The sequence below is a fragment of the Erpetoichthys calabaricus genome, chromosome 1, assembly GCF_900747795.2.
Source record: "Erpetoichthys calabaricus chromosome 1, fErpCal1.3, whole genome shotgun sequence".
Classification (NCBI taxonomy): domain Eukaryota; kingdom Metazoa; phylum Chordata; class Cladistia; order Polypteriformes; family Polypteridae; genus Erpetoichthys; species Erpetoichthys calabaricus.
In genome coordinates this window covers 338,853,944-338,877,696 of record NC_041394.2, presented here as the reverse complement: position 1 = coordinate 338,877,696, position 23,753 = coordinate 338,853,944, and the positions used below count along the sequence as shown (strand labels likewise).

The following is a 23,753-nucleotide window of genomic DNA, read 5'->3' as shown; positions in this document are numbered from 1 at the left end:
TATATATATATACATACACACAAAGTAAAAAGTATGTGAACCCTTTGGAATGATCTGGTTTACTGCATGAATTGGTCATAAAAAGTGATCTGATCTTCATCTAAGTCACAGCTACTGATGTACACAAAGCTTAAGCCAATGACACACAAAAAAATTCTACTTTCATGTCTTTATTTTACAAATGCATTCAATGTTCACAGAGGTAGTGGAAAAAGAAAGTGAACCTTAGGATTTAATAACTGGCTGACCCTCCTTTGGCAGCAATGACCTCAACCAGGCACTTCCTGTAGCTGCAGAACAGACCTGCACATCGTGCGGGGGGGAATTTGAGCCCATTCTTCTCTGCAGACCTGTCTTAACTCTTCCATATTCTTTGGTTGTCTTCTGTGTATGGCTCTCTTCATGTCATTCCACAGCATCTCAATAGGATTGAGATCTGGGCTCTGACTGGGCCACTCCAAAAGGCGGAATTTGTTCTTCTGAAGCCATTGCGCTGTGGATTTGCTGCAATGTTTGGGGTCATTGTCCTGTTGCATCACTCAGCCTCTTCTGAGCTTAAGTTGATGGACAGACACCCTCACATTATCCTGGAGAATTTGTTGATAAACTTGTGAATTCATTTTCCCCTCAATGATGGCAAGCTGTCCAGGCCCTGATGCAGCAAAGCAGGCCAAAATCATGATGTTCCCTCCATCATACTTTACTGTAGGGATGATATTTTTTTTTTGATATACAGTCCCCTTTTTACGCCAAATTTAAGTTCTGCTTGTTCCTCCCAAATAGTTCAATTTTGGTTTCATCACTCCACAAAACATTTTCCCAGTACCGTTGTGGAGTGTTCAAGTGCTCTTTTACAAACTTCAGGCGTTCAGCAATGTTCTTTTTTGATAGCAGTGGCTTCCTTCTCGGTGTCCTGCCATGGACTCCTTTCTTGTTCAATGTTTTGCGTATAGTTGACTCATGAACAGAGATGTTGGCCAGTTCTAATGACTTCTTCAAGTCCTTTGCTGTCACTCTAGGGTTCTTCTTTACCTCATTGCTGACCCTGCATTGTGCTCTTGGGGTCATCTTGTCTGTTTTTTTTTTCAGAATTCACTGTCTTAATCTTCTTTATTTATCTGGTTTGTACAGTGCTATATACTGTATATGCTGCTGTTCTTTATTATATTCTGTAAGTGCCTTGAGCATGGGAAAGGTGCTATATAAATAAAATTTATTATTATTATTATTATCTTGGCAGGGCGCCCACTTCTAGGAAGAGTAGCCACAATACCAAATTGTTTCCATTTATAGACAACTTGCCTAACAGTAGACTGATGAATATCTCAAATCTTTGAGATGACTTTGTAACCCTTTCCAGCCTTATGTAGATTAACAATTCTCGATTGTAGCTCTTTTGCGCGAGGCATGATTCCCATCTGGATATGCTTCTTGTCAAAAGCTCAAACTCAAACTTTATTGTGTTTTTGATCAATCAAATTAATTCTAGGCCACACCTCTGAACTTGTTTCATTAAATGGACCCCAGGTGTGCTAAATTCTGACTGCAATGAGCTTTTTATAAAGTCATTAGCTTGGGGTTCACTTACTTTTTCCAACCTTCAGTTCCACAGTTTGAATGATTTATTCAATATGGTCAAAAATTCTCTGAAAATCTGCGTATATTTAGTTATAGGAGACTGTTTGTTCATTATTGTGACTGACATGAAGATACAACCATGTTTTATATGGGAATTAGACATAAATATAGATCATTCCTAGGGGTTCACATACTTTTTACTTTGTGTATGTGTTGATATATAATATATATAATTATAAAAATGTACCAAACAGTTGTATGGGAATAATGTATTTTTTTTCTTTATTAATATTTTCATCTTGATTTTCATTCTACTTTTCTAGGTGTTCTAATTGTTTAATTAATCCATTATTTACTAATTAGTGGGTCTGATGGTAAAGTAGTTGCAGCCTTTGATTATTCTGTGTGTTGTTTGCCAGCGTGTCTGCTCTGCTCATTTTTAATTGTCATTAATAAGGTACTAATAATGAAGGGGAAAAACTGCACAGAGAAAGGGCAAAATATAATGAAATCAACTAAAGAGAGTTAAGTATTTAAATCTATAGCAAAAGAAAAAATATTTCTAAATATCTTATAAATGTAAAAATCATGCTGCTGTGCTTTTCTGAATGTAGAATAAAAGAAAAATAATGCCAGCTAATTAAATGAGCTCAATGTTATCAGGTGTTGTCACTGATTAGGAATCTGGTTGGAACAAAAACCTGCAGTCACTGGGGGTCCACAGGACCAAGGTTGGGAAACACTGGTCTGGACAGATTACCATTTTTTTCTCCAGGTGAATGAAGGTAAATCGGAGCCAGTCATGTTTTGTCCACCTTAATGTATCGCAAGACTCTTTAAAAACCTACATCACTTGTCTATTAAAGTGAAATTGCAGATTACAAAACTGGAGTTGATTTTTGATCTGGCTTTAAATTTAAAAACTAAGCAAACTCTGTTGTCAAGGGAAGTTTTTTTTTTTTCTGCATGGAATGATCTCTAAGGTAGAGCCATTGTTGACATTTACTGATCTGGAGAACGTGATAGATAGATAGATAGATAGTGATGCATGCATGTATATCGTCCTGTTTAGATTATTGTAATTCTTTGTATATGGATATCGGTCAGACCTCTTTGTTACGTCTGCAACTGGTTTAGAATGTTGAAGCATGATTAGTATTTACATCACTCTAGTTTTTCACGTGCTCCCAGTTCATTTTAGAATTAATTTTAAACTTCTAGTTTTTGTTTCTAAAGCGCTTAATGGCTTGGCCACATCTTCTTCTATTGCTTACTTGCTCTCCCCCACTCAATCACCAAGTCAATATAATCATCAAGTCAACAGTTATTAGATGAGCCTTGGTCTAAGTTTAACCATAAGGGGGCTCGTGCCTCTGCAGTAGCTACCCCAAAATTGTGGAATAGCTTACTCCTCGATATTAGAGCTGCTTCTTCTATTAGCATTTTTAAAATGCAGACCCAAACTTCACCTTTTCTCATTAGTTTTCAAGTTTATTTGGATGATTTTTAAACTTGTTTTTTGTCGTAATGTATCTGTGCTAATGATTACAGTGTTTGTGACTTTGTTGTCATTTTCCTTGCCTTTTACCTTTTATTTGTACAGCACTTTGGCTAAGACTGTGTTGTTTTTAAATGTGCTTTATACACTAAATATAATTTGCTTGATTGATTGGTGCAATTTATATTGTCTATTATAATGTGTCACATAGCTGAATTGTTCTGCTTTCACCTGACACTCCTGTTCGGAGCAAAAGCAAATAACTGATCTAATGTTTTTTTTTTTGTTTTTTTTTCCATCTTCTAAATTTTCTCCCAGACCATTGTTATGATTAATGTTACTTTTGAGTTTTTTTCCAGGCTCTTCTGAAGCTTTAAAATCCATCTAGGTGTAATGTCTGGGGTTTATAAATTCAAGTTAATTTAATTTAATTGTTATTTTCTTGTTTATAGCCTTCATTTAGAAATTGCTTTTAATTAGCGCATTTTCAGATGGCTTTTTTTTTTTTTTTTTGTCCTTTTTTTTTTTTTTAAGACTGTGAGGCGGCCACTTTGTGGTGTCATTTGTCATGATGTTGGTGCTGGTTGCTAGGGGATATGGAGGGCTAAAAGGTCATCTCTAAGGTCATTTTGTGTCTGAGATTGAACTAATCAACTTGTGATTCTTTCGATTTTTTTTGGTTACTGGTTCTAGTATTTAGCTCTTCCGATTTGATTTTTGGTTTGCAATTTGGCTCTGATATCTCTCTGATTTCGTTATTTATTTATTTTTTTCTGGTATTAACATAAAAAAAAATATTCAAGTCTGCCTTTTTTTGTTTACAGGTAATACAACCACCATCAGAACTTGCAGGTCTGTACATTAATAATGTGTCACTTTAATCATCAGAGCAAGCATAGCCACGAACAAATAAGTCATTTGACATGATTCCTGTCCTTGGCATACAGACAGGTGTGATGGAAACTGAATTATCCTTCTCAAGGCTGTTTGACTACTGGTTTTCCAAGGTGGCACATTTCCTTTTTCTCCCTTATCTGCCTGGCAGGTATATTTGTGAAGGAAATAGTCTGTTGGCACAATTTTCCTTCATCTATTGGTTTGGATCATGGTCCTTAATTTGTATCTAGATTTTGGCAGTTCTTTTGTAATAAGTTGGGGTGCTCTTGCAATTTAATGTCAGGCTATCCTCTTGAATCCAATGGGTTATCAGGACTTCCTTTGTTGCACAGTCAGTGCTAATCAGTCGGAGAGTATTATTGCCAACAGTGGAATTCTTCAGGAATGTTCTTTATCATTCATCTCTTGTGATGTCTCCCTTTTGAGCATTTGTATGGCTTTAAGCCATCTTTGCTGAATATTTCTGTGACTGCTTTGTCAATGTACAGTGTTTCTGTATACCTCATGAGACTTTTTCTATATTGCGTCGTATTCAAGGTAACTTTAAGAAGATGGGCAACTCTGTTAAGCAGTTTGTGGACCGCAAGTGTAAGTCTGCTCTTCAGTTTCAGGAAGTACAGAGATTGTGGCTTACCACACATGATATTCACTTAGAGGTTCTTTTTCACAAGCTAGCACCCCTATTTATTAGACCTTATGTGTTTTGTAAGAGGGTTGGTCTGTGGATAGTACAGAGGAATTAAAGGTACAATATATTGTGGATTTGTGTTGCTGGGCTTCTTGGGAGGATTACCTTGTCCACTGTGGTGTGTGTTGGGTGGGCCGTAAGGACTGTTTTTTTTACTTTGATCTGACTTGGTTCACACATCCCATTTGTTTGTGCTGTTTTATGTGTGAATTCCCCACAAAATGTTTGTGTTTGAAGCCTGCCCTGTAGAAGTGGAGTTATGTGATGATTCTTGTTCTTGTCTCATGTTTTTTTCACCCTTATCTCCTGTTTTTTCCTCTTTTTGTCCATATTCATAGGATTACTAATTATTTTAAAATGGTTCATTATTAGTTTTGTTTACATCCTGTTGCTGCCATTTTGTCTCGCAGCAGCTATTTCATGTTGGTAGTTGTCGCAGATAGTGGCACCGGAAGTTGCATCTGTTACATCATATGGACAATGGTATAAAGACCGGTGTGTCACAACAATAATTATCAGAGTTTGACAGATTACAATTAAAAGACTTTGTGCATTTGCTTTCATTAAGTCCTTTATTGACTTATTAACTTTTGAGTTATTGCTTTTATTTTTTTTATTTTTTATTTTTTTTGGATTACAGTTCTTGGGTATGATTTGGGTTATGAAGTTCTCTTTTAGTCTTCTGATTTTGATCCCTGGTCTGTTTAAACAGGTCTCCTGGTTATTGTGTTCAAACTGCTTGCATCCCAGTGCTACCTTAACACCATTTTGAAATACATTTTGAAGTCAAGAAGCTTTAGTCTAAATGTGGAGAAATGTTAGGGCACATTCTGAATTATTCAGAGTGCATTTCAGATGCATGGCATGACACTCTATTTTACAGATTAAATACTGTTCAGTGTCATGATAACAGATGATTACCACTTTTAATCTTCATAACAAAGTAAATTATTAACTATATAATTTTGAATAATATTTTAAGTGTATGAAAATACAATGATGATGATGTTCATTTACACTTATTTATTTCACTGACACCTTTATCCAAAGCGACATACAACATTTGATATACAATTGGTTACTTTTTTTTTCCCTTTTCTGAATTGGAGCACAGGCAGGTTCAGTCGTTATCGGGGTCACACCGTGTCAGTGGTGCGATTTGAACTGACAATCTCAAGGTTTAAAGTCTTAACCACTGTGCAATACTGAACACACTAGTTCTGTAATACAGTTGTCAATTTTGTCTACTACACATGATCTATTTAGTTTAATATTTCAACTTTTTAGCTACAGGATTGTGCTCATGTGGTGAGTTGTAGTGGTACAGAAGATAAAAAAATATGAAGATGACTGTCTTTTCACGTGAATTTTTAAGATTGTTAGTGCTTTTAAAAATTTTTTCAGAATTTCAACTATAATTTATTTAACACTATAAATCATTGTGCATAATAGGGCAGTGGATTGAAAATAAGATTTTATTTTTTCCTTTTCAACTTCATATAGGAGACAGACCTAACTGCTGTTCTGAATGTGGCAAACAATTCTGTCGCAGGAGTACTCTTTTGAGACACATTAGAATTCACACTGGAGAGAAACCGTATTGCTGCTTGGAATGTGGCAAACGGTTTTCAAATCCGAGTCAACTCCAGAGCCACAAAAGAATTCACACTGGAGAGAAGCCATACTGCTGTTATGAATGTGGCAAACGGTTTTCGTATATGAGCTCTCTTCAGAGCCACTTAAGATGTCACACTGGAGAGAAGCCATATTGTTGTGTTGAATGTGGAAAGCGATTTTCGCAAATGACATCCCTTCAGTGCCACACAAGAATTCACACTGGAGAGAAGCCATATTTTTGCTGTGAATGTGGCAGGCAATTCTCTAGGTTTAGCAGCCTTCACAACCACAAACAAATTCACACAGGAGAGAAGCCATATTGCTGTTCTGAATGTGGCAAACAATTTTCTTTGAAGTGTGACCTCCAGAGACACAGTAGAATTCACACGGGAGAAAAGGCAAATTGTTGTTTTGAATGTGGTGAACAGTTTTTACACAAGTGCAATCTTCAGAGCCATGAAAGAATTCACCGTAGCCTTACCACAATGGAAAAGATACAAATGCACAAGTGTACCTTAAACAAAAAAATATGAGGACTAGACACTGCCCATTGATATGTTGAACGTGAAGAAGAGATCATGTACTGCTACATCTACGAAACACATCCGGAGTTCCCAACTGAAAGATATAAGAAAAAAAAGGAAAAAAAAAAAAGCTAGAATACCTTCACCAGACATTGAAAGAAAAATGATAGGAAAAATCACCTTGTGTAACAACATGAAGTTGGAAGTGAAGTTGAGTAAGTGGATGAAACTGATACATTTGAAAAAACAATTCAGAAAGTGATTATTAGCCAAAATTGGAATCTCTAAGAAAGCAACCAATTCTCAAATAGTAAAATACTAACATAAAAGAGCAAGTTGAAAGTGACAACAAAGTGCCCAAAAACAGAAGAGATCACTTCAACAGTGAGGAGACATCAGAATTAGAAAAATCAATAAAACGGAGAAACAAAGGACTGTCAGGCAAACCTAAAAAAGAATACACCAATCAAAGAGAACACTCCAACAAGAGTGAAATTGACACCATAATTAGAGGACACAATAAAAATCTTTTTTTTTTTTTTTAACTAAATCGACAGACCCATCCATCCAATTTCTAAACTTATCCAGAACAGGGTCACGAAGGGGGTAGAGCCTATGAGAACAAGCAGCAGCATAAGGAAGTGACAATCCTGAACTGGTGCCAGTCTGACTTGATAAACAGGCACATATCAGATGCCGATTTAGCATCACTAATCCACCTAACCCACATGTTTTTGTTAGGAAACCGGAGTACTTAGGAGAAAAAACTCATGCTGGTGGTCTCCTTATTGCGATGCAGTTGTCCTACAATGTCGCCCTAATTGACAGGGAAGCATAGAGAAGTCTATAGAAGGTGGAAGTTACCAAGAACTACATTAAATTGTACCAGATGTAAGACTACAAGTAAGGCAAATAAGGCCTTAACTGAGACTTAGACAGTGAACAGGATTCAGTAATATGCAGCAAACCTTTGAAATCTCTAAAGTAAGAATTTTCACAGAAGAAAATTAAAGTAAGCCATAACAAAATTTATACTCCACCCTGGATAATGTGTAATGAAAAAAAAAATAAAGATTTTACATGGAATGTTGACACTAATCAAAACAAATCTGAAAGGAGCGAGATCACAATGTTCAGACAAAAAATACAATTAAAATTAGAGAACTACATATTTAAACACATGGGGATTTTAACTTCATAACTGTAAACAACAAAGTCTGAATTCAGGCAGAACCCAAAAAGTTCAGAATACAGTATATAAACAAACTCACTATTAAAAAAATCTAAAAATGTTGTATTGAATATTAAGGGGGGGCACCCTTACAGAAATGTCAGAGAAAAATATATGAAGTTGCCTGAGATTATAATAAAAGAAGCAACGTGGAAAAGCAAACTACAGACGAAATTGGAAAACCTCAAAAGGAAAGAAATGGAATGGCAGGAGGTAACAGCTGAAGAAGCAGAAAACAAACTCAGAACTGCTGGTAACTGGAAAACACCCAGTGCTGACACAATACCCAACTTCTGACTTGGGTTTCTAACATCTCTGCAAGAAGGTATGGCTAAACATAATGCAGGACCTACAACCAATGTTCCCTGTAAGGAGTAGCATATAGTGAGTAAAAAACATTGTTTATGAGCGACATTTTATTTAAGCCAAAAATTTATGAGCACCAACTCTGACGGTCGGAGTGAGCGATTGTGCAATAAGTATGAGCGATGCCATCGGAATGAGTGATCGTGCGGGAAGTATGAGCGACGCTCTGAATTTGTGTGAGCGATCGCTCACGCGCTCAGCTTAGAGGCAACATTGCCTACAACTCGCACTACAGAAGCTCACTATGAGAATGACCTTCCTACTTGCAAAAATTGGAGCAAATCATTCTCCACCATAGCCTGCCTCTTCCTTGTATACAAGTTCTTCATGACAATAAATTCTGATGAAATTTACAAACCTAAGAAATTTGACAAATGAGAAGAGGCCATTCAGTCCATCAAGCCTGTTTCTTTAACTAATAGCTAAGCTGTCCCGACATCTCATCCAGACACTTCTTAAAGGTTCTCAAGGTTTCTGCTTCAACTACATTGCTCGATAGTTTTTTCCAAATTCATATAACTTCGTGTAAATAAATACTTTTTGGCTTCATTTCTAAATACACTAACCCTTAATTTCCACTGGTGTCTTTGAGTATGTTAGTCACCATCAAGATTAAAGAACTCCCAGATTAAAAAATACATGTGTAATAGATCCGAATGGAAGTAAAAGTAGGTCATATGGAACAAAAGGCTAACCACTGTTAAACAGATTGATCATGGAGAGCTGCATGAAAGCCAGAAACCAAAGTATGGTTTGTATTGACTATAAAAAAAAAAAAAAACCTTTGATAGCATACCACACAGCTGAATCCACAGATGCTTTCAAATGTGTATTAAAAAAACTGTGCGCAAATCAAATTTCACTATTACTGCTATGCATTGTCAAACGGCTCCACAGCTTCACCAGAACAAAGGCCAGATTGTAATCCCAAATGTAAAATAAGAAGGACTTGCTGTTACTAGTCTTGTTCTGTCTGGCATTAGACCCACTAAGTGCCCAACTCTCTCATGGGTTTAACATTAACACTCAGAATCAACTGAACCCTCTAATAGGCACTTGTTTATTCCTTATAGATGACTTAAACCTGTAGACCTTTAACAACTACCACCTTGAAGAACGGCTGCGCTTGGTTGAAAGAGTTTTCAAGTAACATTTGGGCTTGACAAATCTGAGTCAAAGGTTTAACAATGCCAAGCCTTAAAGAATGAGGTACAGTGTTGTGTGATGCTGAATGTAAGCAGAGAGCTCTGCTTAATAATAATAATAATAATTCTTTGCATTTCTATGGTGTCTTTCTCACTCCTCAAGTGCTTTGCATGCTGGGAACACCTGAGATGTGAACCCACAATCTCCTTACTGTGAGGCAGCAGTGTTACCAATTCAGGCCCAAAGTAAGTTGGTATGCTTATTGCTTTCTATAGAGTGTTTAGATTTCTGCTCCAAAAGAAACAGAAGAGATGCATGCACATGGTTTTAAAGGAAGGTATAGAAACTGGTAATTGGATCAAGGTCCAGCTCCAGTATCTGCTTATAGGAACCTCAGACATCACTCTCAGAGTTCAGCTTGTGGTTAGAAATGTCCTTTTAGGTGCACTTTCTTATGAAGAAATCTCTGACGACAAGTCAACATATCTGTAATTTACAGCTTGGTAATCTGATGAAGCACAGATTTGACCAAAGTGTTGGCAGAGCTGCAGTTTAGCCATTCAGTTTAGTGTTCATTCCGAAATTCAAGTGGCAGTTATGTCTGGCTTCTATGCCAAGTCTGCTGTCTTAATAGGCCTTGAGTGCCACTGAATGCCCAACAAATGCTCTGTGCCCAGTTTATCCTACACTGTCTGAACCCATGCAATTTGCTAATACATATTTTCTTAATTTAGTGATGTTCAAACTTTTATAATAATTTCTTCCATTAGTTTACAAATCATACATATTAAGCACACTCCCCCATAGTCAGCCCAATCACCTATTTATAGTCAGAAAATAGTGAAGTATAGCTACTTTCAGCCATTTGTACTTTACTTGACTAAATTTCATTCATGGTTACTTTTACTTTAATCCCACAACATTTTTAGGTCAAATCACATATTTTTTACTTGGTTAAATTCTTCAGCAAGTCCTTGTTAGTCCTTCTACAGGCCAAACTATTATAAATTCATAAAAGACACCAACCAGATATGCTATCAATATGGGTTATAATTAGGCACTGTCAAAAGAATGCAATTTATTATTCAAAATAAAAGTACTGTAGCGCCTTGTACTGCTCATTTGGTAGGTCATTTTTATGCTTACTGCTCACTGTTAAGATATGGAAAATTAATGTGCATTTCCCAGCGATGTTTGAACACAATTTCCAGTACATTTGTAAAATGCAAAGGTGATTCATTTATAATGCTGTGCCTAATTTCCCCTTGGGATTAATAAACTGTCTATCTATCTACCTACCTACCTACTGCCAGCACGTAAACAAATCTCCACTTCCAAGAATCTGCCTTAAAATTTAAAGAAACATGTTGAGATAAGCATTTTTTTTTTTTTCACATCTTCTTCAGCTCTCTTATGTTGAGACCCTGACGTCCCAGAAACCAGTGTCTTTTTAATCTTGTACAAACAAGATTTTATGGGCACCAGTAATATCTTGAGTCGACAAGTTTTATACTGTGCTAACAATATCCTTCACTTGTATGGACGAGGAATTATTACGAGCCCAATTACTGAAATGCTAGAGTGAGCGCAGCTGTAAAAGTTGATTGACTGGTGAAGACAGGCTAAGGGGGCAAACGAGGTCTCGTGGCCTGTGAGCAGATACAGTAGAAGTATTTTTGTTGGTATGTTATTGAATTTGAGGTCGGGGGGGGGGGGGGGGGGGATGGGGTAGTACAGGTGACTTGTTAACAGAATGTTCTAGTTTTTGTGTAAAAGAGTGATATATTTTTTCTTCATTATTGAAGAATTTACTGCACATCTGTTATTCTGCCCTCCACTAAACTGCAAAGCGTGTAACGTTTATTATATCTGAGCTGCCCTTATTAGTAGTTCTTTACATTATTCAGAAAAGAGCATTTAAATATAGCAGAACTGCCTTCTGTCCAGAGCATCCTCCAGTAGAACACTGACTCTTCTGATTTGCATTTGCCATTTTATTATATTACTATATTAACTATAATAATAATTGTTGCATTTAAACGAGACAATGCTGTGTTTAAACTCATTAGCAATGCAACGAAAAATAAGCTGTAACTTTGTCTGCTTCACACCACATAATCATTATGCACCCAAATACAGTGGACAGCTTTAAAATGAATACTGAACAGGCCATATTTCATCAGTTTCATGTCTAGTACCAATTGGCACTCTCCGTTTACAAATCCTTATCCTACTTGTAAGTCAAAGTAGAAATGTATCCTCTTTGATGTCTAAAATCTTTTGTCATTTTCATGTCCAGAAAGAAAGACATTTGTGGTGATTCTTTTATGTTTTTATTATTAAAAATGAAAGGCTCAATACTGTAGGGATTTTACTTAACCCTAAATGAGCACAGACGGATAGTAGCTGCTTACACTTTACAGGTTATGGAGTGTATATGTCTTGCAGGAAAATTCAAAGCTCCTCTGATAGCCCCTGCGAAGGTCAGTGTTTATGATTTTGATGGGTTTTTTTTTTATTTTTATTTTTTATGGTGTAATTTCCATGTTGGGATGAGGGTGGCGTTATTACAAGTATTCACTGGATTTTTCTTTTTGTTTTTTCACTACATTGATATCATTTGTTATTTGAAACTTTTGACTGTTTATTGATGGAAAATAAATAAAAAATTGATCATAAAAATAAAGAAGCTCCTCTGACTACAATCATGTACTAATTAAAGACATTACTATTAAATTTTTTATTATTATAATAAATATCAATAATAATAATAAATATTAATAATAATAATATATTTTGTACTGTATTTTTGGAAGCAGATACTTTTCTACTTCTATTTACTTTTTTTACTTCTCAAATACTTTTTAAATGAAATAATTCTTCAGTGAAAGTAAAAATTTGACAAAGTACTACTTTTACTTAAGTATAATTTCTGAGTACTTTCTACAAATCTGCTTCTTGTCCATAGGAATATATCCAGTGTACAGTAATTTCCAAAAAAAAAAAAAATGTGTCATGCATTTTACATAATGATAGCACTCTGTTGTAGTCCTGGATCACAGCATCTCCTTTTGTTTGTTGTGTCAGCTGAAGCTGACTGAATCTGAATTTATCCTGAACTGCCTCTTTTATATGAAAACTTTTGGCCAGTCCAGCCCTTCTTCTTCACCTCCATGTACTAGGCAATGGTACCCTGACTGCAATTAGGTACTGGGATGAAATCCTCCGAGCCATTGTCAGACATAACACTGTAGATTGGGTCCTATGTTCCTCCTGGTGCAAAACAATGCCCGGCCTGTGTAGGCAGTTCCTGGATGATGAAGACATTGATGTCATTCCCCAGACCTGAATCCAATTGAGAACCTCTGGGGTGTTATGTATTGGTGCATCTGACGACGCCAAGCAATGCCACAGACTGTCCAGGAGCTCACTGATGCCCTGATCCAGGCCTGGGAGGAGATCCCCCAGGGCACCATTCAGTCTCATCAGGAGCATGCAGACATTTTGGGAGTGCATACAGGCCCATAGGGGCCATACACACTACTGAGTCACATTATGAGTTGCCATGATGAAATTTACACAGCCATCTTTTACTTGAGTTGCTGGATGAGCTGACATTTCTCTCAGATCTAGGACTCTTAGAAATAAACTTCCAAAAAATTTTACATCCAATAAGACTACCATTGTGTTTGCCTTATATCTAAATTTGGGTGAAATTATTTTTCTGTTTTTTTAATTTGTTTTTAAGTAAAGTAGATGTTTAAAGGAATTTAATCAAATTTAATCTAATGACAAGTATGAGTTATGCATAATATTGCCTTATGCATTGGCCTTTTTCTGCTACTTCTGGGTAGTGCTGTCTGTTCACCTCTGACATAAAGGCTTCTCCTTTTCACTTGTATACACCAGTGTTTCTTCATAATGTTAAACCACTTCTTTGCTTTCATAGCCTTGTAGAAATTGATAATTACAGTAATCCCTCCTCCATCACGGGGTTTGCATTCCAGAACCCCCCGCGAAAGGTGAAAATCCGCAGCCATATGTAGAAACCATATGTTCATATTGTTATTTTTATATATTTTAAGCCCTTATAAACTCTCCCACACTATTATAAACATTTCCCACACAATTATACAGCATAAACCCTTTGTATTCTCTTAGATATTAGGTAAGATTCATTGAAATTATGTATGTAAACACAGTTTATATACAGTAAAACCTAAATATTATTTTAAAACTATCGAGCATCTCCGATATCACATATGTTACAGCCATTACGACAGACAGGCCACCAGCAATAAATATGTACAATGCAAGAAAAATTGTATACAGTAAAATGTGTGTACAGTGACACTAAACTATGTACATGTAATAAGTGCTATACGTAGATAATTAATTATGGTTACTCACCAACAATGACACGACGACTTGTCCGATAACGATGAGTTTAATTTTACTGCACAACAAAGGATAGCATTACAGCTCTTCTAAAGGAGCCTCTGCAGGCGACTGTATAGCACCGCCGTTGTTCTTCTTCCATCACTCTTCAATCCAAATCCCTAAAGCAGATTCCATCCAGACTACTGCCTTATCACGTCCACTTGCAACTCGTTTTGCACCCTGGTTAAAGGACACTGCGGCCGTAGATCTTATATGCTTTTCCTCCTTTTTAAATAAAAAGAATCGTGGACTCATTGATGCCGTAATGGTGTCCTGCAGCGGTGTAGCTGTTCCCTTCCTTCAACATATCCAAAACTTTTACCTTTTCTGCAATTATTTGCATCTTCTGTTGGCGCTTGGACACGGCCCCTGAAGCAGTAGCAGGAGCACGTTAATGCTGAATGAGTGAGATGAGACTTCCTGGTTAATGCAGCACTCCGTCACTGAGCCAATCAGCAGCACACAGGAACTTAACTGAATGCTCTGATTGGGTAGCTTCTCAGCCATCCGCCAATAGCATCTCTTGTATGAAATCAACTGGGCAAACTAACTGAGGAAGCAAGTACCAGAAGTAAAAAGACCCATTGTCCGCAGAAACCCGCGAAGCATCTGCATTATATATTTAGATATGCATACATATAAAATCCGCGATAGAGTGAAGCCGCGAAAGTCGAAGTGCACTATGGTGAGGGATTACTGTAATAACCAATAAGACACCCACACAGGGGAATGCCAAAAAATGTAGCAAGTAGTGTGATTTAACCTGTCCATCCTGAAGGAGGCCAATAAATGTTGGAAATGGAAACAGAAAGATGAATTTTAACTTGGCAGTACCAGTAGTTAATCAAATAATTCAGCAAGGCTTCTAGTTTATATACCTTACCATTTTTCATTTTTAGGATGCGAGTCTCAAGCCTTTAGATTTATATTAAGGTGACTGAAGCACCAAATTTATTGCCGAGTTTTCCCTGCAAGTTGTAAGACCTGCCTACAAGGCTGGATTCAGGTTAATGTCATACCCAGGACGGAGCAATTACAGGTTAAGGGCCTTGCTCAAGTGGATTATAGAAATATGATAATTCCATATATATGTTGACATATAAGACAGGATGCATACAAGCTAGGCAGACAAGCATATAACATAGACAGGCTGGCTGTTTTCTTGCTGTCTAGAGTTCTAATTTATATTGGCACAGATAAATGGTTTTACGATACTAAGTCTTAAAGGTGATGTCCGATGTTTTGTGGAGTTGTTGCTTTATTGTTGCTCAGGGTTCAAGTGGATTCTTCTTGCATTGGAGTGCACTCTTTATCTGTGCTGCATGATTCTTTTCTTGCGGTGTTCTGTGATGTTGTTTTCTGCTGTTAGGCCCTTAGTTGTGTTTTCTGAAACAAGAGTAAGCATTACTCTTTCGAGCACAAGAGTTTAGATACTGAAGTTCCCTTCTTGAATTAAGGGCTGCATCTCAGCCTTTTCAACCCAGTGGCCCACTGCTTGGCTTGACAGAGAGATTGTTGACTTCTGATCTGCAAAGAGAAATAGGTTTTCAGTTTTCAGCTCCCCAAACAGAACAGCTCATCAGCTTTTAGTTTCAAAGAGAAATTTCCAAAGGTCATTTTGCAGAGTGACAGCACAGCTTTCTCCTAGAGCAGAATGCCCCAGAGAGAGAGAAAGAGAGAGTGCACTGTGGTAGTCTGCAGGGAATTCAGTAAGAGTATCCAGCAAATATTCAGAATTCCCCAGTAGGGAAGAGAGTAACTAGTTTATTAAGAAAGAGGGAACCTCTCATGATTGAATTAAAGTAACTTCCAGTTACAAAATTATGAGTGAGTTCTTCTGTCCAGTAGAATTATAATTCAGTAGACAAAGAGCCCATTTCGACAACGTAAGATGAAACGGGCATGAGTGCAATAGTAGTAAGTATAAGCACCACAAACCTGATATAGGTGTATTCAATGAATGCGTAATTAGCCCTGGAGCTGTAGTCGAAATTGCCTTTCAGGCCTCTAGAGCTTTAATCGAAGTCGCCTTTCTCTTTGAATTTTTGCGACCATAAATCCGCCGCCTGCTGCGATGTTGGTCGAAGTCGCCTTTCTCTTTGAATTTTCGCGGCCGTAAATCCACCGCCTGCCGCAATGTCGGTCTCGTAAGGTTTTTCGGGCAGCTGCGCAGAAGGCGACTGCGCATTCGGCTTCGGACGTGAGTGAGTGAGTGAGTGAGTGAGTGAGTGAGTGAGTGAGTGAGTGAGTGAGTAAGTAGACTGGCGAATTATATATATGATGATTTATAGCTCTTTGTTCTTGCATGAGTCCATTTTTCACCTTCTGGTTCAAAATGTCTGCAAAAAAATCTGTAGATTTTTCTGTTTTATTGAAATGACATGACCTGAAATTACATTACAGGCCAGTCAAATTTTACTCATTTGGTCCACGGGTCCCCTGTTGAGTTTTACTGTTGTTGTCCAGCTCGGTAAGTGGTGATGATGCAAATAAAGAATTTCAGTTACTGTATGCCACTTCTACTTGCATCACCCCTGCCATCTTACATAATTTGCAAACTGTCCAGAGCAATATACTGTTGGGGTAAGTGTCCCAGGCACAAAAATACACCCACCCACCCAATAAGAGTAATGAATTCTAACAGCTTACAATAATGATTTAGAATTCGACAGAATGTCTACAACTATTTGAATTCAAAATGCTTATAACTCTGGGAATAAAGGAATTCCTAAATCTGTTACTCATTGCTCTTGAGAAGCAAGATCTTTTGCCTGATGGTAACAAGTAAAACTTTGAAAACTGAGGGAGGCATTTGTCGGACACAGTTGAGTCGACGTTCTTTGTGTTACAGCATAATGACAGGGCAATGCTACACACTACTTGCTTTCCTACAGATTTTGACATTGTTATTGATACAGAAGATGTTCATAATGTTAAGGTTTTCAAATAATAAACATATAAAAGCATTTGTAATGGAAGAGTTCAAGTTTGTTATGTGTACTCAATACAATGAAATTCTCACTTGCATGTCTTCTCAGACCCGTAATAGTAATACAAAACCAGCAAATGAATTATACATAAAATACAACATATGTATATTATTATATATCAGATCCGTAATAGTAATACAATACCAGCAAAACAGAAAAACTCTTAATAATATCGTGAATAGTCTTTCACTAGAAAAGACAGGACATTTCTTTGTTTTATTCTGAATATCAGGAAGATGTGCCATTTTCTCAGGTAAGGAAGATAGAAGATTCAATATCAGGTAGTTCTACCCATAGATAATGGTGCCAGAAGTAGCAGTGCATTACATATCGATTAACACACACATGTAAGAACTTCACTACACTCTGTACATGTGACTATGATGACCGTTTATGTCTAGTCGTGGATTTTCTGTCAGTATTGTATCTCATCCCCTTGCTAAGAGTAGTTTCATGTGGTGAACAGTTACAGTACAAAGAGAAAAACGAGTGGCTTTTTTCTTAATTTGTTTCCTTGTAGTTTTTCTTTTCCTTCTTTATGTTCTATCCATCCATCCATCCATCCATTTTCCAACCCGCTGAATCCGAACACAGGGTCACGGGGGTCTGCTGGAGCCAATCCCAGCCAACACAGGGCACAAGGCAGGAAACAATCCTGGGCAGGGTGCCAACCCACCGCAGGACACACACAAACACACCCACACACCAACCACACACACTAGGGCCAATTTAGAATCGCCAATCCACCTAACCTGCATGTCTTTGGACTGTGGGAGGAAACCGGAGCGCCCGGAGGAAACCCACGCAGACACGGGGAGAACATGCAAACTCACGCAGGGAGGACCCGGGAATCGATCTTTATGTTCTAATAATTACTATTATTTTTTTCTTTAATCACTACATTATATTCTAGTAAGGTCAAAGGACAATCATGAATATTGGCTTGAAACTTAAGCATTACTTTTTTTATCTCTTTTATTGCTCCTCTGGGCCTAATTCCTGTTTTTTGTTGGTATTTAAGATAGCGTACATATCAAAGTTTAAAACGGGGAAATGTGAATTGATAGCAATAAAAGTTAGTACCATGGTTAGAGTGGTGGTGTTGGTTCAGTTTATTTAAATAAAAATAACCTGATGTCCACTAAATGGCTGCCCTTGGTCAAATCTCTTTTCCAACTTCACATACTGACTTGCAATTGTGATTTTCTTGTGTTTTTCTGCAGATACACTGGAGACTTGTAGCTTTTCTCCATCTTTACCTGCTCAGACTTCTCTTCTGTTCCAACCACAACAGTCACTGCATGATGAAAATTTGATGAAATTGACATCTGGATCACAACTTTTAATGCCAGTCTATTCTCATTTGAGTTCTGTCCATGGTGTGACGTTAACAAACACAGATACAATTAACAGTGAAGAACAAGTGGAAAATGCAACTTCAGGGGCTTTCTGTGGCTGGCAAGAACAAAGGAAAAATTTTAAATGCAGATCTAACAAAAGCAATCAATGGAACCATACGGGACTAAAGTCATATTGCTGTTATGAATGTGGAAAACAGTTTTCACAAAGGAGCTCTCTTCAAATCCACATAAGAATTCATACTGGAGAGAAGCCATATTGCTGTTCTGATTGTGGAAAACGATTTTCAGACAGGGGAAATTTTCATACCCACACAAGAATCCATACTGGAGAGAAGCCATATTGCTGTTCTGAATGTGGGAAACGATTTTCAGACAGGGGCAATTTCCATACCCACACAAGAATTCATATGGGAGAGAAGCCCTATTCCTGTTCAGAATGTGGCAAAAAATTCTCTGAGAAGGGTGGCCTTCATAAACACTACAGAGTTCACACTGGAGAAAAGCCATATTGCTGTTCTGAATGTGACAAACAGTTTTCCCAAAAGAGCTATCTTGAAACCCACAAAAGAATTCATACTGGAGAGAAGCCATATTGTTGTTCTGAATGTGGAAAGCAATTTTCAGACAGAGGCAATTTCCATACCCACACAAGAATTCATACAGGAGAGCGACCCTACTGCTGCTCAGAATGTGGCAAAAGATTCTCTGAGAAGGGTGATCTTCATAAGCACTCCAGAGTTCACACAGGAGACAAGCCATATTGCTGCACTGAATGTGGAAAACAATTCTCACAAATTGGCAATCTTCAGTATCAAAAACAAATTCACACTGGAGATCAACCATATTTCTGTTCTGAATGTGACAAAGGATTTTCTGACAGGGAACATTTTCAGAAACACGCAAGGGTTCACACTGGAGAGCAGGAAGCCATGAAGGAGTAAGTTGCAAAGTAAAGAATGAAGGAGCGGAGGAAGGTGTGAAATGTAACCCTCCTACCAACTCAAGTCTTGATTAGTACCTTCATGAGGTGTGTTTCATTATATAAGATCATAACAAATCCCATCATGGTGAATTTAGTCTTATGGTGCGAAAAGGATACAAAAAAGAAGTCCATATTTGCTTTAAATCACTCAAAATTAAAAGGTGCCAACCCATTGCTTGTGCACTAGGGTGGGTGATGGTGATAGCAATACCTATAAGGCAATGAAGAGAAGAGTACCTTCAATGTGATGTCAGATCAGATGGAAAGTGTTGCTGGCCTTACCACTGTGAAACGGATTAGACCCCAAAAGCACAACTTGAGCAAGAGGATTGGACACCATGTAGTGGTCAATTGAAGATAAACAGAAGATCATGAACTTATACTTTCATCCAAGGTGTCATTTTGCTTGACTTCTCACTACATTCATAATAGCTAATATGGTACAACACCCTAGTACTTCAAACAAAACCCAGAATTTCTATTATAAAGTATACTGTATGTAATGAGAACTTGCACAAAATTGGAATGTCGGAAAGTATTTTTTATTTTCAATATTATGAGTTAACTGATGCAAACCTAAGATCACTTACTGGAATAATTAAAAAAAATTATCAAAATTAAAATATCTCCAAAAAACATCAAAGTAAGAAATAATACAAGAAAGGGACAAGATTGAAAACCATGAGAACAGAACAGGCAGAGACTGAGATGAAGGGAAGATCAGGGACTTCAAAGAGGAAGCTGACATTTGAAAAGAAATTTACAGATAATATAAAAACAAAAAAAGTTTTTGAAGAATTAAGAATGGAAAGGTAAGGCAGACTGAAAGTGAAATTAAGAGCACTATACAAAATGCCCAGATGCCACAAGAGAAGTCAGCTCCAAATGTATAACAAGCACAAACTCCTCCGGAAATAGAAAATTATTTAAAAACATCAGCGGACACTCACCAAAATTAAAAAAAAAAAATACAGAAGTTAATGAGAATACACTGAAGAAAAAGCAGAAAAATCCCCCTCAAATAGAGGACAAAGGAATCCAGAAAATAAAGGAATGGCTCCCTGGACCTCGTCGGTATGGTCAAGTGCACAGAAATCTACAAAAGGCAGAAATTCCTTGGAATTGTATTAAACAGTACCATATATAGTATTATAGGTTATGTCAACAATGCCATAACTGCAATAAAGCAAACAGAATTTAATGGACAATGACAACAGTCAACAGGATCAGTGCTGTGTGGGAGAGCTAATCACTTCAAAAATAACAGCAGAAAGGAACATTGGAGTAGGGAAAAATTGACAAAAATACAGTCTTCCATGGATGAAGTAAATTTTAATTAAAAAATAAAGAATAAATAAATCTACACAGGGATGTGTCATTAACCAAGAAGGTGTGAAATCACACAAATTTAAAAACATAATGCAGCATCTGAAATCTAAGTATTGCCTCTTAAGATATGAAGACTTGAACTTTTTAATGACAAATAACAAACTCAGAATCCTAGAAGGTCAGCAGTTAAGAAGATACAAACAAAAGCACAAAGAGAATTTACATAACAAAATTATTCAGCGACAACCAAAACAAGCTCTACAGAATTTAAGGCAGAGAAGACTTAAAGGTACCTAAACCCTGAGACAAAAAAGAGATTGAAATATTTTGAAGAAATATATATGAGAATGGTAAAGAACACAATAAAGAAGCAGACTGTTTAAGTGAAGTACAGGGAGACATTGAAAAACAAGTAAATTGAAGAAATGGCATGGCCTGAGGTGACAATCAAAGAAATGGAAGCGACGCACAGAACCACTGCTAATAGGAAGACACCTGGGGCCTCATGTATAAACGGTGCGTACGCACAGAAATGTTGCGTACGGACGTTTCCACGCTCAAATCGCGATGTATAAAACCTAAACTTGGCGTAAAGCCACGCACATTTCCACGGTAACTCATAACTTGGCGTACGCAATTTCTCTGCTCGATTTTGCAGACTGGCGGCACCCAGCGTCAAAGCAGTGCTACTGTTCCTGTGTGGTCACCCTTTCTTTCTTAGCTCCACATTCCTGATGCGGCTTTATAAATACACTGAAACTAACTGCATATTGTTTATTAGTGTAATGCATCTGATTGTAATTAACCTGTAGCAATATAATGGTCCAGGTAATAGCCATAGTATTCCAAATACCATAACTGCTTTAGCGTTGTAACTCTCACTGCATCTTCTTTCAGCTGCTCCCGTTAAGGGTTGCCACAGCAGATCTTCTTTTTCCATATTACTCTCACTGCACCACTCGGAGTATTTATATCACTGTATCTGAGTGGGGAATCACAGCAGCAGCTGATCGGAAAGAGAATTATCGGTACACAGCATGAAGCAGACACTGCCTGAGCCAAGGCAAAACGCTTCAGACACTTCCCTGTACGGACTTCGCAGTTTAGAAAAAGTTTCATCCCAAGAACTATAAACGCACTCAATCAGTCCATCAAGTGCTCCTTGTAGAACTGTTTGTACTTATAAGTACAATCACCTCACTTTAAATTTGCACTACAGTTATAATATTGCACAACCTGCGCCACTTTATGAAGCGCGTATTTACATATGATGACGATATCATTTTTAAGATAAAATGCAGCAAAATATGTTGATTATATTATACAGATAAAACTTTAACTTCATTTAAATAATCTTTATTGTTAGTAATTAAACATGTGAGGACACGGTGCTGCAGCGCTAGCTAGTTCAGGGATTGTTCCAGCATTGTGTTGTATTCTTGCTGGTGCTGACGCGACACTGGAAAGATAGACGGATATAATAATTAAACATGTACTACGAAGATATTTCAAATGATTCCTTAAAAGTTCTGAAGAATCCGCGTTTTAAGCTTACAGATGGCTTCACGTCTATATAGCTGATTGTGTGGCGATTGGGTTTTTGGAGAAAGAAAAGTAAGGACAGGAATTGGAGGTTAGTACGTTTGAAAGAGACAGTACTTCTGTAATAAATTATTTAATTGAAGGTCGCGCATGGCGCCGCAAGCCTCTTGCGTGAGACATGAACAAGCACTGCGCCACCGTGTTCCCATGTTTAATAACATGCTTTCATTCCTATCATCATGAAAAAGATATCACGTATACATCTCAGAATTTTAATTATTCAGAGAGCTGTAATATCATGAATGTAATGGATTATGTGTCCTGTCGGAGAAAGAGAAAGCCCGTTTAAGAAGCTGGTAGTGATTCACACATGTAGAGCACATAGAAGATCAAATACAGAACAAAGCATTTAATGTGCCACTTTAGTTACAATGGGATTTGAGAAACTAGTAAATTAAACGATTTTAAGATGAATGGCAAAATAAACTACGTGATTAAAGTGGAAATTTCGAGATTAAAGTTGACATTTCATTGCTTTTTTCCACACTGTGTGCCTATTTTTTTTGTCTGTACCCTAATAAGCTTTCATATGACACTCAGACGGTGGGCTACAACTCGCCTTTTCACGGCGACTTTGATATGTGATTTCTTTTTTATTTCGGGCACTGTGCAACTTTGTGAACTTGAGCCTTCGAGTTTCTCCGGCACTCTGTCACTCGATGAACTTCCTTTTGTTGATTATATCACTGTTTAAACCAACAGAGAGTACATTTTTCCTTTGCCTCCACTTGGTATTCACTGAAATTCTTATATTTCCCCCCGTGCTTTTCCCATTGTCTTTTCACAGAAGGCTATTTATATTGATTTGCATATTCAAAGAGGCGTAATTCTGGGAGGAGTTGGGGTGGGACAGAAGGCGCGTGCACGTACGTTACTCTTCACGCTGATCGGGATTTATGTAGTGGAAGAACGTGAAAGTTAGCGTACGTACAGATTTGTGCATCTGGATTTTTCTGTGCATACGCACATTCCCACTTTTGTGCTTACGCCATGTTATAGTGTGAGTTCTACGCACGGCGTTATACATGAGGCCCCTGGTCCAGATGCCATACTCAACTTCTGGCTCAAACAACTAACAGCACTGCACTAGAATATGTGCTACTAAAACACCTGCATATGGCACCATGGAGCAGGAGTCTCCAACTCTGCTCTTGGAGAGCTGCAGTTGCTGCAGGTTTTCATTCTAACCCTTTTCTTAATTAGTAACCTGTTTTTGCTGCTAATTAACTTCTTCTTTCGAATTAATTTCAGTTGACTTGTTTTTTAAGATTTGTTCTCCTGAATTTCTTCATCGTTCCTCTGAATTGCTTCATTTCTTTCCTTAAATAGCACCCATATAGAAATGAAATGTGAAGTGAGGGAGCCAAAAGAAGACCAACTAAGTCAGGGCATCAAACTCCAACCAATTTCACTCCAACTAGTTGCTTAATTAGACACCGATTTATTATTGTTAATTAAACCTGTTCTTTAATTCCATGGCTTATTGCTGGTCTCTTTGTGCGAT

The 23,753-nt window shown here is 37.4% G+C and overlaps 1 protein-coding gene across 2 annotated transcripts in view; it reads left to right on the top strand.

Annotated features, from left to right (window-relative positions):
- LOC114667405 (zinc finger protein OZF-like) overlaps positions 1–20,351 on the top strand; it is a 38,529-nt gene extending 18,178 nt beyond the window's left edge. For both annotated transcript variants that reach the window (XM_051926226.1, XM_028822700.2), the window contains exon 3: positions 18,199–20,351. In XM_051926226.1, coding sequence (XP_051782186.1) covers positions 18,199–19,277 — 1,079 coding nt within the window. In that variant the 3' untranslated portion in view covers positions 19,278–20,351. The remainder of the gene's footprint in view (positions 1–18,198) is intronic.
- Positions 20,352–23,753: the final 3,402 nt, after the last annotated feature.